General features: G+C 49.2%; 1 protein-coding gene across 3 annotated transcripts in view; it reads right to left on the bottom strand.

Annotated features, from left to right (window-relative positions):
- Window positions 1–328: 328 nt before the first annotated feature.
- Window positions 329–19,777, bottom strand: part of numbl (NUMB like endocytic adaptor protein) — a 238,207-nt gene continuing 218,758 nt past the window's right edge. For all 3 annotated transcript variants that reach the window (XM_063063507.1, XM_063063506.1, XM_063063505.1), the window contains 3 exons: window positions 16,558–16,848; window positions 13,427–13,594; window positions 329–7,352 (listed from right to left, as the gene is read on the bottom strand). In XM_063063507.1, the coding sequence (XP_062919577.1) occupies window positions 6,646–7,352; window positions 13,427–13,594; window positions 16,558–16,848 (1,166 nt within the window). In that variant the 3' untranslated portion in view covers window positions 329–6,645. The remainder of the gene's footprint in view (window positions 7,353–13,426; window positions 13,595–16,557; window positions 16,849–19,777) is intronic.

Genomic DNA, 19,777 nt, shown 5'->3' with positions numbered 1-19,777 from the left:
ACGGTAGGGGTGTGGAGGGGTATGGTCCCGGTGCAAGTTACTGAGCGTAGACCATTTAAATGGTTTTGGCATGGATTAGATGGGCTGAAGGCCTATTTCTGTGCTGTACTTTTCTATGACTCTATTCTCTGCCACAGCAAACTGTTGAGGCCAGTTCATTAGCTATGTTTAAAAGGAAGTTAGATATGGCCCTTGTGGCTACAGGGGTCACGGGGTATGGAGGGAAGGCTGGGTTCTGAGTTGGATGATCAGCCATGATCATAATAAATGGCGGTGCAGGCTCGAAGGGCCGAATGGCCTACTCCTGCACCTATTTTCTATGTTTCTATGTTTCTATTAACTCAATGAGAAACAGCCCAGCCCAGGGACACTGACACAAATGCCACCCAATTGCTTGGAGAAGGACAGGAGACAAGTCAAAACAAGGTAAATGATTTGGGGATGGAGCGAGGAGTTTTGGTCCCACCATCCTGTCTGTAAGAGGGTGAAGCACTGGCAGGCAGACACGATGGGTGATTGGTCCCGGCCCTAATTGTAAACCCTGGTAGTGTATAGAGGTCAGAGCATTTCTTGGTGAACCAGACAATTTCCCAAAAGATGAGACTATCTTCAAAGATTGAACTCCTGCCATGAACTCACCTCCTGGTTCTGATGATGATTGCTATTACTTTGAGCTTAATAAACAATAACTATTTCAAATATATATTAATACATATAAAATAAGAATTTGGCATTAATTTAAAACCCCACAATGCAATATTTCCCCATGCATGGAAACGTAACACAGGTGGGTCTGAGATCCTGGCTTACCAAAAGCTCCCTTATCTCCGCCAGGTAATATTAAGACATAAGGCATGGGAAACCGGGGTATCCCTTGACTGGACCTCTAGAGAATCCTCTCCTCTGGACGGACTCTCAACGCCGCCAATGGCCGGAATCGAACTAGGAATAGTTTTGTGTTTTTTTTTGAAAACAGGGTGGTGTCACATTGAACTGGCCTCCTCTGTTCTCTCTCCTCCGCTGCCTCCTCCCCCCCAACATACATGTCCTCTTCTCCAGGGCTGGAATATCGGATGGCAAATGGGTTCTGCGCTTCCACGTCAGTCCCACGGGTAAGATGCTCCCCACGCCGCGCCTGGTATGCCCTGTCCTGCTGTGTCCCACTTCGCCAGTGGGAACTACGCGTTCTGCCAGGACAGGAGTAACGCCACCCCTCACAGCACTGAGGACGGATCGGGGCACTTCCTAGATGGGTCAGCGCTACCTAGGCGGGATGGGAGGGAGGATCTGGCTCACATTGTCCCTCCCGGTGCTGAGGGGGGACGGTCACGGTTGATTGGGAGGGTAGAGAGGGACATGGTTGGCCGGAAGGGCGGCGAGGAGGGGGGGAGAGGGGTGGTAGGATGATACAGAAGGACAAAACAGCTGTGCAGAACATCCATGCGAGCAGCAGCACTTTGTGAACTGCCTGCTGACGGGGACACAGAGGGCAGAGGGAAAAGCCCCCCGAGGCTAAGACAGAATGGCAGACTCGACAGGCTGAGAGGCCTAACTCTGCTCCTGTACCTTAATGGCCTTTCTCTGGGCAGGTCACCTGGCCACCCCTAGGTAACCTGCATCTCAACCTCTGGAATCCTCTCCCCAGCGCCTGAACTTTTACAACCCTCTCCCCCTCAGTCCAGCTGCCCCCACCCCCCCCAATGTACGCCTCTGTGCCAAACCCCGGAACAATGCAGGCCGCTGGCTGCCTTCACTTTAGAACTACACCCAGATGCCACCTTTCAGTGGCTGATCATGTGTGACTTTAGTAAAGGTAGGTCTTTTAAAAAAAAATTAATTTAAAGCAATATATTACTTGTACTTTAAAAAAAACAGTAATATGGATTTATAAACTATAAGTGGTTATAATTATTTAAGAAGTTTGTGTGGCATCAGCAACAGGTAGGGGGCGCTATCAGGGGAGGTATGAAATTATTGGAAGCAGCCAGAGTTCTACTAGAGCTTGGTTATGAAGTGAAGGTGCATTGAATTAGTCTGGGGTGGAAATGTGTCTCTACCAATGGAAGTTTAAGACGCTCCTTCCCTCTGCTAGCCTGCAGGTCACCCTGGGCAAGGTGCAACACCTGCTTAGCCGCCCGATCGTGAAGCCATGGAAGCAGGTGGTGGATGGTCGTATGAGCAGCTGGTGCACATCACAAGTCCTGGTTATGCGACCACTGACACCAGGCAGACAATCTCTGAAGAGTATTGATAATGGCTGGGGTCATCCGTCTTGTAAGGACACTGCCCAGAAGAAGGCAATAGGAAACAGTCGTGAAGAGATTGAATGAGGCTGGGCTCGTCTTTCCCAGAGCCCAGGAAGCTGAGGGGTGATCTGACACAAGATGTCAGGCAGTGTAGTGGTTAGCAGAACACTTTACAGTGCCAGCCTCCCAAGTTCAATTCCCGCCGCTACCTCAAAGGAGCCCACATGACTGTGTAGGTTTCCTCCGGGTGGTCTGGTTTCCTCCCACGTTTGCCCAGGTTGGGATAAATTATGGGCATACTATGTTAGAAGCATGGCCACATGTGGGCCGTCTCCTAGCACATCCTCGGACTGTGTTGGCTGTTGATGGAAACGGTTCACTTCACTGTACCAAATACAGCTAATCTTAATCTTTAGATTAGATGGATAGTCAGAGACGTTTCCCTATGCTAGGGGTACTGAAATAAAAGGATTTGGATTTCCGGTGAGATGAAGGAACTCTGAAGGGGAATTGAGGGGTAAGTTTTTCTTTGTCCCAGCGAGTGACTGCTATCTGGAACTGACGGCCAGGCCAACGGACATTCCTTCCACAGACGCTGCTCGACCGGCTGAGTCCTTCCAGCCGATTGGTGTGTGCTGTTCTAGGAGTAGGGGAGGCCACTTGGCCCTTCTGGCCTTTCAAGGTACGTGTGACAGATCTGCCCCAGGCCTCCTCGAAATCCACATCCCTTAATCCCCACCCACTGATCTTTCAAATTCTTATCTGCCTCCTCCTCATTTTCTCCCAGTCTGCTCATAAATAAAGGCAGTGTATTGGGAGCAGGCATCAAGGCCGGTTAGCAGGGGCTGGGAAATGAACCAGGAGCAACTGACTGGCTGCCACAAACATTAACAGGCAATTCTTCCACTGAACAAAAGCCAACAAGCTGCCCCTGTAAACATTACAGCAAGGAATTGGCCTACGCAGACAGTAGACTGTAACCATGGCAACCGGTCTTATTAACTTCCTCATCAATATTCATCAGGCAAAAGAAATTGCTTCTAATAGAGGGCTTGTAAATTATTAAACGGAAGGAAAATGCGAATGTTCAATTGTGCAATATAATCAGGAAGGAGGAAGTGTCATGGGAAGGGGAGAATGTCCCAAGGCTTTGCTCCTGCCTGGGCCTTCACAACATCACCTACAGCCTGGACACCAAACCTCAGCTTAAAATGAACCCAGACTGAACTCCAAGAAGCAGAGCTGCCCGTTGATTTTCCTAAACTGGCGAGTGGGACTGAGAAGGGGGGAAAGAAAAGGATCAGCCATGATTAAATGGTGGAACAGACTTGATGGGCCAAATTGCCTAACTCTACTCCTATGTCTTATGGTCTAAACCATTTAAAATTCTCATTCTTGCTTTTAAATTCTTCTACCTCTTGTTCTCATCATCCCCAGTCGTCTGAAATCTGTTCACCTCCGATGACTTGACAGAGGAAGAAATCAAGTGGACAGACAGAGACTCCCCCAGCTGAAATGGCTAATATGAGTGGGAAAAATTTCAATGTGATTGGAGGAAAGTACAGTATACGGAAATTGTTCTTTACAAGGAACGCATTGCTAGGGGTGGTGATGGAGGCATTAGGGACATTTAAGAGACTCTTAGATAGACTCGTGGGTGGTAGAAAAATGGAATGCTGTGTGGGAGGGAAGGGTGAGGCTGATCATGAGCAGGGCTGGTACAGCATTGTGGACCGAGGGGCCTGTAATGTGCAGTATTACTCCACAATTAGAAAATTCACTCTCTAAACCTCTCCTCCCATGAGATGCCCCTTAAGAATCATCTCCTTGCCTGGGCTGTTACACCATCTCAGACCACAGGGCTGCTACTCTAACGGGTGGTTAATCGGATTCACATCTGGATTTCCTTTGGGGTGAGCTGAACCTCTCTTGATGTAATGACAACAGGCATTATAATTATTCTATTCGTTGCATATTGATTTATTATCTTTCTCTTTCATTTCATATTTGCACTGTTTTTGGTCTTTTGTATATTGGTTGATGTCTGTCCTGTTTGGATAAGGACTTCTGTTGATTCTATTGTGTTTCTGAGTGGAGTTTGCATCACATAATTCCACATTGTTCCCTCAATTACAAGGGTCCTTGTTTTGGCAGTGTTGGAAACCACTGTTGTTTTAAAATAATGCTTTTTATAAGAATTGTACTTTTTAACAAACTCGTGTATTTTTCACACTCACTGGCAGAAAACGGTATAGCAGCTAAATTAACGGTTTATCACCTTTCTCATTTTTTTTTATTGGTTAAAAATTACCCACATGATGTAATTAGTCGTGTAGCCTATTAACTAGTTTATTCCTATCTAAGGAATTTCCCTTATCTATTAAAGTGATGGATTTTTCTGAGGTGCCATCCTTATTCCTTTGTCTCACACCCTTTAGCGTCGTTTATTGGCTCTTATTTGAATATTTGTACTCTAAAATACACTGAAATTTTGGAATTCTGCTCATCATTCCTGACTCTCAGAGGAAGCCCAAGGATTAGTAGATAAAGAGAGATCCATCAGCAGGGAGTAACTGTGCTGGCTCGAAGGGCTGAATGGCCTACTCCTGCACCTATTGTCTATTGTCTAACTCGAAGTCTGGCCAAGTGTTCCTTATCACCCCTGGCTGGGGAATTTGATCTCGATGATTAAACTAACAGTGGATTAAGTAAGGCCATTTGCTGTCACAACACTATGGTCCATTCGGGGGTAACGAGAGACGGTGGAGGAACAAGTGAACTATTTTAACTCTGTGAGGTAGAGGAAAGCCTTGGTGAAGCATTGGCTGAGGAGGGAACAGCAAATGGGCACGTTCCTCAAAACTAGAGGGGAGAAAAACCACAGGCCTTCTCTCTACCATCTCCACTCAACCAACCACCCACCTTACAGTAACAACCAGGCTTCCTGTTGGCTGCTTTTGGACATCCTGAGAGCAGGAAGGATGCTAGAAGGAAGGTAGGGCCTTTCTGGTCCCTGGACTGGACTGAGGCTTTCCATGCTGGTCTCCCATGTCTAGTGTTCAGTTGCATAGCTTTTCAGAAATTGGAGAGTCCATACTTATGTTGTGGTCAAGTTTTCTCTGAGAGTCATTTTTTAAAAAAAAAGTCAAAAACCTTAGTAAATATATATATTTTTACCAAAATACCTTAGAATATAGAATATCTCTACACTATCTTAATTTTAAAGGAAAAGTGTCATATACTTTCCTGCCTCAGAGGTCAAAATCTGTGATCACCATAGCTACCTGCATGTTTGGACTTCAGTGGGCATCACCAGGCCGGACCAAATCAGGCTGAGATAACTTGGGCCAAATCTCAAAGATGCAAATTGAAAATCAAAAAGCAAATCTGCAGATGTTGAGATTCTGAAATAAAATGCCAGAAATACTTAGCAGATCAGGCAGCATCTGTGTAGGACAGAAGCAGAGTTTTCGGCTCAGGACAATGGTCTTTCATCTTTCCCACTGTTACCGAGCCTTTCCAATGTTCTGTTTTCATCCCAAAGAAACAGCCACAAGGAAATTGGTTGCCCGTTTCTGTTTTGGCCCTGTCTCCTGGGAGAACTATCATGGGAGACCCCCAGCCTGCCAGCAGATAACCCTAGCTCCAAAGCCAGTGGATGTACAACCACAAGCCAACAGGCCAGAAGCCTCTACTTCCCTCCTAACTTCAACCCTTTCACACTTAGGATACACTGCAATGAAATCACCTGGCTCTGCTCAGCTCAGATCGGGCCTTTGGTAGGCAGTTAACTTGGCAGCATGTGATCTGGATTTTAAAATTCTTTGAAAGGATTAAAAGAGCCACCAGGAGGGCTTAAAGAGGAAAATAAGCTCTCTCTTTGTGCGAAATTTCAAAGCTGACAGAATTGTCTAGATTTCTGCAGTAAGGTGCAAGAATGTGGGGGCAGGGCTTGGAGGGAAGGAAAGACTTAGGCTTCTGTCTAAGTGCATGAATCCCAGCCCACCGGTTCCCAGAATGGCGGAGCTAATGGGGGGTGGGCGTGGAGAAGCGGGAAGCTGCAGTTGCTGCTGCCCAGCCGGGATCAAGCTTCCCACGCAGATTCCAAGGGTGTGCCCAACGTTCTCACTACAGTGAGGCCACTATTTAGAAGGGATACTTGAGGGTGGGAGGAGGGATGGGGGGGGAGGAGGGAGAGGAGAAGCGGAGGGAGGGGTGGGTGGGGTGGGTCTCCTCCCACAGCTCAAGGTTTGTACTGGACCTTCCACAGAGGGGGTGGGGGCGCAGACAGTGGGGCTGGCCTTCTCTCGATGGGCGCCTGGCGCAGAGAGGTGGGAGGAAATTCCAAGTGTTCCTTCTCAGTGGTTCTGCAGCTCGGACGGCAGGGCCGGGGCCTCTCTCAGAGCTGGATCTCGAAGGTCTTCTGCAGGTCGGCGGTGAAGGGGTTGGTGGGCAGGGCGGTGGCCCGCGGCTGGCTCTTGGACTCCAGGGCGGCCCACTGGGCTTCAAAGCGGTCGGCCTCCTGGGCCGGGTTCTCGGGCAGCCAGGGTCCCTGGCCTAGCGAAGCAGCAGCGGCTGGCTGGCAGGAGATGGCAGCCCCCGTGCCGTTGGGTTGCCGGGCAGCAGTGGGTTGGAGGATGGCAGTAGGAGTGGAGGAGGAGGAGGTGAGCCCAAAGGCCGGCGGGAAGGAGGGGACCTTGACGCTGGAAGCCTGCGAGCCGTGCGAAACCTGGGCGCTGCCAAAAGCATTGGCCACCATTTGCGAGGGGGTGATGCCCACCACGGGCACGCTAGCGGCGGGGAACGTCAGGCCATTGGCCAGCCCCCCAACTGGTGGCGGGAAGGTTGCCATGGGCACAAAGGCCGGCTGCAGGGGCGGTGGACCGAAGAGGCCGGTGGGCGCGTCCAGGGCCACAGGCACGACAGGAGGCCCCACTGGCACAGAAACCGGCTGCTGCTGGGCCCGGGCTGCCTTTGCCACCTCTTGCAGCCATCGCTCGGCCTCAGAGGGCGTCCGACGGTGGCTTGGCTGGAAGGAGGAGCAGCCCAGCACAGTGGGCCCGCCCACGGTGGTGACAGCAGCAACGTCCACCCATCCTCCGGCCCCTGCAAGACAAAAGGAAGAGGGTCAGAGGAGAGGGGGTACGATTCCTTGTCCCACCCACCCATACACACAGTACAGAGAGGATCCCCCTCCCCGTTCCCCTTGCAACTGGCCTTTCATCAGACCGGTTCATTGTTAGACGTGATCAAATCCCTCGCTCACTTGAGCAGTCAGTCGTCTTGTACCCAGACACAGTGAAAAGCTTGTCCTGCATACGGTTTATGTCAATCAAATCACCATTAGATTAAGGGAAACCAGTAGTATCATTATCTCATGTTCTCATTATTTATTTCTATTTGCATCTGCATAGTTTGTTGTCTTCTGCACTCTGGTTGATCTTTCATTGATCATGTTAGAGATAATATTCTATAGATTTGTTGAGTAAGCCCACAAGAAAATGAATCTCAGGGCTGTATATGGTGACATATACAAGCATTCGTCTAGTGATTTGAAGGTCGCTAGTTCAAGCCTTGGCTGAGGCAGCGTGTTGTGTCCTTGAGCAAGGCACTTAACCACACATTGCTCTGCGACGACACTGGTGCCAAGCTGTATGGGTCCTAATGCCCTTCCCTTGGACAACATCGGTGGCGTGGAGAGAGGAGACTTGCAGCGTGGGCAACTGCTGGTCTTCAATACAACCTTGCCCAGGCCTGCACCCTGGAAACTTTCCAAGGTGCAAATCCATGGTCTCGTGAGATTAACGGATGCCTATATGGTGACATATATGTATTTGGATAATGAAATTTACTCTGAAATGCACTTTTCAAAATAATCCTGCAGCCAAAGTTGCCTGTTAAACTTTGACCTCTAGCCCTGTACTCGCTGGAATTTCGAAGAATGAGAAGGGAATCTCACTGAAACCTGTCGAATGTTGAAGGGCCCAAATACACTGGATGTGGAGAGGACGTTTCTTTCGGTGGGGGAGTCTAGGACCAGAGGGCACAGCTTCAAAACAGAGGGATGTCCCTTTAGAACGGAGGTGAGGTGTTTCTTTAGCCAGAGGGTGGTGAGTCTGTGGAATTCGTTGCCACAGGCAGCTGTGGAGGCCGAGTCATTGGGTATATTTAAGTCAGAGGTTGATAGGTTCCTGATTAGTCAGGGCATGAAGTGATATGGAGAGAAGGCAGGAAATTGGGGCTGAGAGGGAAGTGATGAGGAAATGGTGGAGCAGACTCGATGGGGCAAATTCTGCTCCGATATCTTATGGTTTTATAAAGTGTAAAAGCTACTGAAGTGCAGGTAAACGATAAGTGCAAGATAATAATGAGGTAGATTGTGAGTCAAGCTCCATCTTCTTGTACTAGAGGTCCGTTGAAGAGTGGGAGAGAAGCAATCCGTGAGCCTGGTGGCACGTGCTTTTGTATCTTCTGTCCGAGGGGAGAGGGGGAGCCTTTGTTGCTGGGTGCCTGACTGAGGCAGTTAGGAGTCTGTCACTGTACTGCAGGATAGATACCGTTGTCAAGCCTGGTGGGATTCTGTACTTTCTGTCCGAGGGGAGCGGGGGAAGAGAGAATGTCCAGGGTGGATGGGGGTCTTTAATAATGCTGGCAGCAAGAAGTGTAGACCGAATCCGTGGAGGGGAGGCTGGCCCAACTATAGATGCACCAAAAAAATAAGAATGGCGCAAGTCTGAAACAGTGCAAAAATAAATAAATTCTCAATGCTTAATAGCGAATTCTTTTCCTGACTCATCCTAAAACTCTCCCCACCATCAACGTAGAACTGGTCTATAGTTAATGGATTCTCTTGGCCTCACAATCGAACTCATCGTGACCTTGCACCTTATTGTCTGCACCCCCGCTGTTACACTTTATTCTGCATGCTAGGGGGGCAATTTGTTTTTTTTTGGCGTGGGGAGGGAAGGGGGTTTGATGTTGATTCTTTGAATGGGTTCCTTGGTGTTTTGTGACTGTCTGTGAGAAGATGAGTCTCAGGGTTGTGTAGTGGATACATACTTTGATAATAAATGCACTTTGGATCATTTCACCTGGTTCTCCCCCAGTGCACAGATGTGGTTAAATGATCTGTATGGAGGGTTTCAAACACAAGTTTCTCGATATGTATGACAACAATAAGCCAATTTACCAAACGGGTTCATTTCTTTGTTATAAATCAAAGTGATCATGTTTGCAATTTTATTCGGGTTCGATGCCGTTCTCTGGTGCTGGCTGTGTGGAGGTTGCACCTTCTCCCCGTGACCACGTGGCTGCCCCAGAGTCCTCCTCATCCCCCAAAAATGACATGCAGCTTGGCAGTTTTAAACAAAAGTCTGTCTGCCTGGCTAATCTGTCTATCTGGCTATCTAGATAACGTATCGAGATACAACACAGAATAGGCCTGACGAAGGGTCCTGGTCCGAAACGTCGACTGCACCTCTTCCTATAGGTGCTGCCTGGCCTGCTGCGTTCACCAGCATTTTGTGTGTGTTGACAGAACAGGCCTTTCTGGCTCTTCAAATCGCCTCCCCAGCAGTCGCCCGATTTAACCCCAGCCTAATCACACAGGACAATTTACAATGACCAATTAACCTACCAACTGGTACATCTTTGGACTGTGGGAGGAAACCAGAGCACTCGGAGGAAACCCACACAGTCACAGGGAGAACGTACAAACTTCTTACAGGCAGCACTGGGAATTGAACCCAGGACGCTGGTACTGTAAAGCATTTCCACTACGCCACTGTGCCTCTGTAAAAGTGAGTGTTAAAATCTGGAACGAATGTGGGGAGAGTAAACTGGATGCTGAAGGGTCAGAATGGAGTCTATGGGCCAAAGAGCCTCTTTCAGAGCTGCAGCTTTTCCCATTCAACTCTGTCATCAGACACAGAGACAGGCTCGACTGTCAGAATCCAGGGAGAGGGTGGGCACACTTGGGTTGTCTTCCCTGGGGTGCTGGAGGCCGTGGGAAGTCCTGATAGGAGTTAGTAAGATTATGAAAGTCGTAGATAGGGTCGGTAGTTAAAACCTTTATCGCAGGGTAGAAATGTTAAATACTAGAGGTCACACTGTACTGTGCAAAAGTCTTAGGTGTTGTGTGTATGTATCAGGAGGGGTGCAGGGACGCTGGGGTGAGGGGAGGGGTGGTGAGGGTGCAGACACACCCAGCCCTGAAACACCAGGCAAGGTCATTTGATTCCACATAATTGGTTTATTGATCATTACAGAATGTCTCTCTGGTGCTTCCCGCTCCCTCCCCTCTCCCTTCCCCTTTTCCCAACCATGATTCCCCTCTCCCTGCCCCCTTCCCACTCTCAGTCCTCAATAGAGACCCAGATCAGAATCAGGTTTATCACCACTCACATACGTCATGAAAATTGTACTTTTAGTGGCAGCAGTACGATGCAATACATAAAATTACTATGGTTTCTATGCAAAAGTCTCAGGCTCCTGAGCTTATATATCTGTGCCCAAGACTTCTGTACAGCACAGTACGGTATGTAATAGTAGAGCAAAAGAGAGCAACAAAAAAAGAGAGAGAAAACAGAAGCAGTGAGGTAGTGTCCCTGGGTTCAATGTCCACTCAGAAATCAGATGGCAGAGGGGAAGAAACTGTTCCTAAAATGTTGAGTGTGTGTGTTGAGGCTCCTGTACCTCCTCCCTGATGGTAGCAATGCTTAAGACAAGACTTCACAAGCTTTTTGATGCCAGGGACCAATACTATTAAGCCAGGGGTCTGTGGAGCCCGGGTTGGGAACCCCTGTCTTATAAGAGTGTCACAGTAGTACAGAGGTTAGTGTAATACTTTACAGCAGCACAAACTGGCTTCAATTCCCACCGCTGTACAGAAGGAGCTCATGCTTTGTCCCCATGACCACGTGGCCTTCCTCCCACGTTCCAAAGGCGCTCGGGTTAGGGTCAGGGAGTCATGGGCTTGCGACGTGGGTGTCTGAAGCATAGCAATACTAGCAGGCTGCCCCCAGCACCATCTCCGACCGTGTTGTTTGTTGACGCAAGATGACACATTTCACTGTATGCTTCGATGTACGTGTGACAAATGCAATAATATTCATCTTTGAAATGTGTGGCATAAGCTTTAGGATCAGAATCGGGCATTTGAAATAAATTTCAAAGCGTTGATCCAGGTCCTCCTCTTGTGCCAAGAAGAGGCCAGCCTCAGGATGGAGCAGCAAACACCTTGTATTCCATCTGAGTAACTCCAACCCGATAGCATACCTATCGATTTCTCCTTCCGGTAAACAAACTTCCACCCCACAGTCTTTCCTTTATTTGCACTGACCTTCCACTTCTTCTCACCTGCCTATCACCTCCCCCTGGGTCCACCCTCCTTCCCTTTCTCCTCTGGTCCACTCTCCTCTCCTATCAGATTCCTTCCTTGCCAGCCCTTTACCTTTCCCACCATCTGGCTTCACCTGTCACCTTCCAGCCTGAAAAGTCAACGATCGATTCATTTCGATAGATGCCACCTGACCTTCTGAGTAGATGTTTTGGGCCGAGACCCTTCATCAGACTGGAAAGGAAGGGGAAGACACCAGAATAAAAAGAAAGGGGGAAGGGAAGGAGGATAGTGAGAAGGTGATGGGTGAAGCCAGGTGGGTGGGAAAGGTAAAGGGCTGGAGAGGAAGGAATCTGATAGGAGAGGAGAGTGGACCAGAGGAGAAAGGGAAGGAGGGTGGACCCAGGGGGAGGTGATAGGCAGGAGAGAAGAGGTAAGAGGCCAGAGTGGGGAATAGAAGTAGAGAGGAGGGGGAGGGAAATTTTCTTTACCAGAAGAAGAAATCGATATTCATGCCATCAGATTGCAGGCTGCCCAGAAGGAAAATAAGGTGTTGCTCTTGTATTGTAAATAGCGAGGTAGTGTTTTTACACAGAGAGCGGTGGATGCTCAGAACTGGTTGCCAGGGATTGTGGTAGAAGCAGTTACAATACTGGCAGTTATATACAGGTGAATATGTAGCGAATGGGGGGATATGCAGGCAGAAACTATTTGGCATGGACGCTGTGGGCTATACTGTGTTCTCTGTTCCCGATGAGCCTCCCACCTGCCTTCTATTCTCTGCCTGCAGCTGGCACTCTCTGATCTACAAGCTCGATACCTGGAGGGCGTGGAGCACTACTGTCAGCAGAATCTCAGATGGTGACGAGAGGGCACACAGGAGCGAGACAGATCAGCTGGTTGAGTGGGGTTGCAACAACAACCCTGCACTCAGTGTCAGTAAGACCAAGGAACTGATTGTAAACTTCAGGAAGGGGAAGTGGAGGGAGCACACATCAGTCCTCATCGAGGGATCGGTAGTGGAAAGGGTGAGCAGGGTGTCAACATCTCTGAAGATCTATCCTTGGCCCAACAGCAGCTACAAAGCAGCACGCCAGCGGCTATATTTCACTAGGAGTTTGAGGGCATTTGGTTTGTCACCGAAGACACTTGCAAATTCCTTTCGATCAACAGTTCCCTACCCAGGATCTACGGACCCCTCGGTTAATGGCATAGATAAGGATGGGAATCCCTGCTCTACATACTGGGGAGAGCATTCTGACTGGCTGGTCGCCATCTGCTAAGAGGCGGGGGGCGGTCATTGCACAGGATCAGAAAAGCCTGCAGTGTTGTAAGCTCAGATAACCCAGTCATCTTCACTAGCTTCCCCACCACCAAGAACATCTTCAAAAGATGATGCCTGATAAAATCCATCATTAAGGACCCCCACCACCCAGAACATGCCCTCTTCTTGTTACTCCCATCAGGGAGGAGGTACAGGAACCTGAAGACACACACTCAATGTTTCAGGAACAGTCTCTTCCCCTCTGCCGTCAGATTGCTGAAAGGTTCACGAAACCGTGAGCACTACTTCACTGTTTTTGCTTTCTTCTTGCACCACTAATTTCATTTTTTAATATAATATTGCAACTTATAGTATATTTTATGTATTATGTTGTACAGCTGGCATGAAACAACGAATTTAACGACATCTGTCAGTGGTAATAAACCAACCCTGTTTCCATCACTTCTGCAAGAAGTTCCACGAAGACGCAGCACACCGTACAGAAACGGGCCCAGGTACGCTCCAGGAGTGCTCCCAGCTCCACCCCTGCCTCCCCCTCAACCCCCACCAGGCACTTACCCTGCGGTGCGTGTGGGGGTGGCGTGGCAACACCCGTAGTGACCAGGCAGCTGGCCGGCGTGCTGGAGAACGGATCGGCGAGGGGCTTGTGGACGGCTGCGTTACCCTGGAGGCAGAGGGGCTCCACGTTGCCCGCTTCGTTGCTGGGGGACGAGTCAAACTCCGGCACTGGGGTGAGAGGGCAAACCAGAAACGGTCAAAGGTCAGTACCGCTGCACACCCCAATCCAGTCCCACCGGAATCGTCCTGAGCATCACCTGCCCTAAACTCCTCTCCTACTCGGACAGAGCAAATAACTTCCCATCGGCGCTGGACGACCCTCACCGATTCTTACAGAACACACCAGCCATCCTGCCGGGGAGGACCACACCTTGGTACAGCAACTACTCTGCTCAGGAGAAGAAATCGTAGAGCTGCAGACACAGCCCCATCTGTCACGTAAACTTAGCCTGCTGTCCCCACTTACTGTGTCTACTCTTTAATCCAATAATTTCAAAGTTCAAAGAATGTTTATTATCAAACTATGTATGCAATATATAACCCTGAGATTCGTCTCCCCATAGACAGCCACCATGGAACCAAGCCGTTCAATGAGAAAGATCAGAGATCAATCTCCCCTCCTCTAGGTGAAAAAAACCACGCGAACAACAACAGAAAATAACCGAGCAAAAACACAGAGTATGAAACTCAAAAGGCATATTTCTGTAAAGTACCCACTGCCTTAGGAGAGCAGTCAATGTAATCAGCGCCACCCTGTTACACCTGGGGCTGATGGAGTTCGCAGTTCAATTCAGCTGCCCTCTGTGAGGAGTCTGTACGTCCTCCCCGGGGAACGCACGGGTTTCCCCGGGGCGCGCGTGTTTCCCCGGGGTGCTCTGGCTTCCTCCCACAGTCCAAAGATGTATTGGATAGGTTAATTGGTCATTTTTAAATGATTAGCCAGGTTTAAATTAGGGTTATTTATTTATTGTGATACAATGCAGAACAGGCCCTTCCAGTCCTTTGCATCGCCCCGCCCAGCAATCCCCTAATTTAACCCGAGCCCAGTCACGGGACAACTTACATTGACCAATTAACCTACCAACCAGTACATCTTTCAACTGTGGAGGAACCCGGAGCACCCGCAGGAAACCCACACGGTCACGGGGAGAAACATACAAACTCCTTACAGGCAGCAGTGGGACCGAACCCGGATCACTGGTACTATAGAGTGTTGTGCTAACCAATACACCACTGTGTTGTAATAGAGTCACAGAAAAGTACAGGACAGAAACAGGCCCTTCGGCCCATTGCCCAACCATTTAAACTGCCTACTCTCATCGACCTGCACCAGGACCATGGCCCTCCATGCCCTAACATCCATGTACCCGTGCAAACTTCTCCTAAACGTTGACATCGAGCTCGCACGCACCACTTGTGCTGACAGGCAGCTCATTCCACAACCTGAGTGAAGTTTCCTCAAACACGAGGAGATCTGCAGGTGCTGGAAATTCAAGCAACACACGTCAAAGTTGCTGGTGAACGCAGCAGGCCAGGCAGCACCTCTAGGAAGAATTCCTCACGGTATTGTTGGGATTTGCGGGACAGTGTGGATCGAAGGGCTAGAAGAGACTACTCAAGGTTGTATCTCTAAATAGAATAAAAATAATCAGTATATTTTACGCAGAGAGTGGTGGGTGCATGGAAAGCCCTTCCAGGGGTGGTGATGGAGGCAGATACATCAGGGGTGTTTAAGAGACTCTCAGATGGGCACATGAATGATAGGAAAATGGAGGGCTTTGTAGGAGGGAAGGGCTCCTATCTTGGAATAGATTAAAAATTTGCATAACATCGTGGATTAAAGGGCCTGTACTGACTGTAGAGTTCTATGTTCTACCTTCCATGACCCCCTCCCACCTTGGCCATTCTCTTTCTCCCCCTGCCACCAGGTAGAAGATCAGGCAGAATAACTGGACATTGGAAGGGGTGGGGAGAGGGGAAGGTGACTTTTTTCCTTGCAGTGGAAGATATGGGTTTGGGTACCTCAGTAGGGTAGTGGTTAATGCGACCCTATTACAGCTCAGGTTCAGTTCTGGCCTCCTTCGTCAAGCAAATTTGTACATTTTGTACTTTCTGTGCATGGGAGCTCCAGTTTCCCCCATGGTCCAGAGGTGTACCGGTTTGTAGGCTAACTGGTCATGGTAAATTGTGCTGTGATCAGACTAGGGTTAAATCAGTGAGGTGCTGGGTGGCAGGGCGCAATTTACTGTATGCTTTCTGGTAATCAACAATTCTATCCTGGGGAAGGACAGATTTTACTGTGCACTCCATCTAGGCGTCTCTAACCTCTATCAGCTCGCCCCTTGGTCTTCGGTGCGTCAGAGAGAACGACGCTGGTCTGTGCAACCTCTTCAAATCCAGGCAGTATCCTGGCAAATCCCTTTCCAAGGTCTCCATATCCATCCTGTATTAGGGCAATCGGAATTGCACACGATACTCCAAGTGGGGCCTTACCAAAGTTTTATACAGCTGCAGAACGACGTCCTAAAACCATAGGATGGGAGCAGGAACAGGCCTTTCAGCCCAATTGTAGCTGACTTTTTGTCTTTTGACCCTATTCTCCCATCTTCTGCCCATAACAGTTATCAAAAACTACCAATCTCTGCTCTAAATACACCCAATGACTTGGCTCCACAGCCACCTGTGGTAATGAATTCCACAGATTCACCACTTTCCAGCTCAAGAAATTCCTCCTCATCTCCATTCCAAACGGATTTCCCTCTATTCTGGAAATCCTAGTCTCTCCCTGCCCATGGTACCTGGACCTTCCAATATTCGGTAGGTTCCAATGAGGCCCCTACCCCTTCCTTATCTTTTTGAACTCCAGCAAGAACAGGCTCAAAGATATCAAACACTCCTTGTACGTTAAGGCTTTCACTCTTATTAACGTCCTCTGGACCCTCTCCTGGGCCAGTAGATCTTTCCTCTGACATGGGGTCCAAGGTCACTCGTAGAACCAATGCCTCAGACAACTGAAGGAATGCCTTCTTTGCCAACTATATGCTCCTCAGCACCCTTTCTAAAGCCTTCCTGAGATACTTTTGATGAGGCCCCCACCTGCCCCTTTAGGACTATCCAGATGGGCTTCTCACCTGGGCTCTTGACTTCGAACTCGGCCGTCTTCCTCTGCAGGGTGGAGGGAAGCTCGTTGAGGCGGAGGGAGAGCTGCCGCTTGAAGGGTGAGTTCTTCTGGCTGAGGGCGGGGAACCCGCGGAAGGAGCCCTGCCTCACCAGCTGCTCCAGCGGCGCGTGCCTTCGGGGGATGGCGTGCTGGGGGTTCGACTCGCTCTTGTCCACGGGCGAGGCTGCCCCCTGAGGGGGCGAGGCGCTGCCGGGCGCGGGGGCTGCCGATCCTGCGGCAGGACTGCCCACTACCGTCTCACCTGTGGGGCAAACACAACACGGGTCAGGTGTCCACCCTCCGACCATATTAACCCCTCTCCCCTGCCCACCTTCATCCATTCACGGAACGCAGAGCAGCGCAACGGCGCAGCGGGTAGAACACCGGTCTCACGGCTCCAGAGGACCTGGGTTCGATCGCAAACTCTAGAGCTACAGTGCAGACCGTACACTCTCCTTGTGACTTGGTGGGTTTCCTGGGTGCTCCAGTTTCCCCCCACATGCTGAAGGTTGCTAGGGTAACTGCCCACTATAAGTAGACCCCAGGGTACTGGTGAAGGCTTGAAGATGGCTGAAGAAATTTCTCCTCATAGAACATAGAAGAGTACAGCCCAGGAACAGGCCATTCGGCCCACAATGTTGTGCCAAAACAGGTAAAATATAAAACACCCAAACACCAATCCCTCCTCCCTACACCATGTCCCTATCCCTCCATCTTCCTCACATTCACGTTCCTATCGAAATGTCTCTTAAAAGCCTCTAATGTATTTGCCTCTACCACCAGACCAGGCAGCACATTCCAGGCATCCACCACTCACTGAGTAAAAAACTTACTCCTCACATCCTCCTTCAACCTATCCCCTCTCACCCTCAATGCATGCCCTCTGGTATTAGATATGTCAACCTTGGGAGAGAGATACTCTCTGTCCACTCGATCTGCCTCTCGTAATCGTATAAACCTCTATCAGATCTCCCCACAGCCTCTGCTGCTCCAGAGAAAACAACCCAAGTTTATCCAGCCTCTCGTGATAGCACATGCCCTCCAAACCAGGCAGCCTCCTGGTAAACCTCTTCTGGACCCTCAGCAAAGCCTCAACATCCTTCCTATAGCGGGGCGACCAGTGAGAAAAGGCCATTCTTTTCTTCTGAGGCTGTGAACAGACGAAACAGGTGCAGGATTCAGCCATCTTGTCCTTCTCCTGCCATTCAATAAGGTCATAGCTGATCTGTCCATGGACCCAGCCCCACCTTCCTCAAAACCCTCAATTCCCCTTGTATGCAAAAAAAAAACAAATCTGACTAACTTTTGAATATATTTAATGAGGTAACCTCCACTGCTTTTGTTCTGCCCCTAGAGGCAGCTGTTTGTTTTGTACCAACATCATTTTCTGTTCGAAAGCTGTTTTTTTTACATCATTTCCTGCGCAGGTTAATTCAGATTTCGACTTGAAGCAGACACAGTAGAAAGACATCCATCTCTATTCACTCATTTGCCCTTTAATAACTGCCTGCTACACTGTTGGTGTTCAGGGCAGAAACGACTGCCCTCCATCTCTGTCCGGCCTTGGCCATCTTTATTGTGACCCATGTAGTTTAGGGCTGGTGTTCAGGCCTTCTTTCATCACGCCAGTAGCTTCCTCTCGGTTTTCTCTATTGTCAGTCATGCATATCCTGGGAAGAGATTCAGGAATACTGTCACATGCAGATACAGGATTCTTCGTTGCTGTTTCTGCAACAATTGTTTTTGTTTGACCAGTCAGGGTTGTTGGCCCTGAGCTGAACCCTCGAACTTGGAGGACAGGTGAGCACTCTGAGTCTGGCCTCTACCCTTTGACCTGTTTGGCATGGGTGACCCTACCAAGAGCCAAAGCACAAGGCCCCGACTCCAGCCAACATAGTGCTCTGGGTCATTGAGGCACACAAGACTCCAAACCCAAAGACAAGGTAATGGTTCTTTTGGAGGCATTTGCTCTTGAAAAAGTATCTTTTCACAAAGTTTTCTCATTTAAAAACTCTGAAGGAAGCTTCTGACTCTCTGATTTTTGAGAAGGTGTTTCTAACTGCCTACCTAGCTTTGTACACAACCCACTGCGAGGACTGTCCAGCTTCCCTGGATGGAGAGTTCCATGGACTGATTACTCTGGGAAAAGCAGTTCCTCCTTATCTCCATCCTAAACCTACTCCCCCCAATCTCAACACCATGTCGCTCAGTTCCAGTCTCACCTGCCAGTGGATTGTGCCCTCAGATCCTAGACTCTCCTCCCAATGGAAATCTTTTCTCCATGCCTACTCTGTCCAGGTCTTTCAGTAGGTTTCAATAAAACCTTGGGGTGGCGCGGTAACGTAGTGGTTAGCACAACGCTTCACAGTACAGGAGACCCTGGATTCAAAATCCCGCCACTGCCTGTCAGGAGTTTGTACATGCTCCACGTGACCGTGTGGGTTTCCTCCGGGTGCTCTGGTTTCCTCCCACAGTCTAAAGACGTACTGGTTTGTAGGTTAATTGGTCATTGTCCCGTGATTAGCGGGTTAAATCAGGGGATTGCTGGCTGGCGTGGGGTGAAGGGCTGGAAGGGCCCACTCTGCACTGAATTTCAACAGATCACTGGGTCTTAAAGGCCTAACTAGTCCAGACTGACTAACAGTCCCACCTTGGCTAGTCCTGTTTACCCATGTATGGCCCATAACTTTCTAAACTTCTCCTGTCCATATACCTGGACAAGTGCCTGTTAAATGTTGTTAATGTACCTCCCTCAACCACTTCCTCTGGTATCTTGGTCCATATACGCACCAAGACCAAGATCAAGTACAAGTTTAATTGTCACCCAACTATACATGAGTACCCAGGAATACAGCCAAACGAAACAGCGTTATTCTGGGACCAAAGTACACAATACAGTACCAACAGCTACACACAGCACAAAGCACACAGAGCACACATAGGATAAAAGCATATACCAGGGGTGATTGATACATTCATGGCCTAAGGTAGAAGGAGTCAATTTTAGAAAGCCTCGCACATTTATTTTTCAACATAGTCCCCTCCTACATTGACACACTTAGTCCAGCAGTCATGGAGCATACGGATCCCTTCTTTGTAGAAGTCGGCGTCTTGGACCTCCAGAAAGTGTCCACAGCAGGGGTGATTGATAAGTTTGTGGCCTAAGGTAGGAGGAGACGAGTTAAGCAACA

The sequence above is a fragment of the Mobula hypostoma genome, chromosome 12 (assembly GCF_963921235.1).
Source record: "Mobula hypostoma chromosome 12, sMobHyp1.1, whole genome shotgun sequence".
NCBI classification, from domain to species: Eukaryota; Metazoa; Chordata; class Chondrichthyes; order Myliobatiformes; family Myliobatidae; genus Mobula; species Mobula hypostoma.
This window is presented reverse-complemented; position numbering and strand designations above follow the sequence as displayed.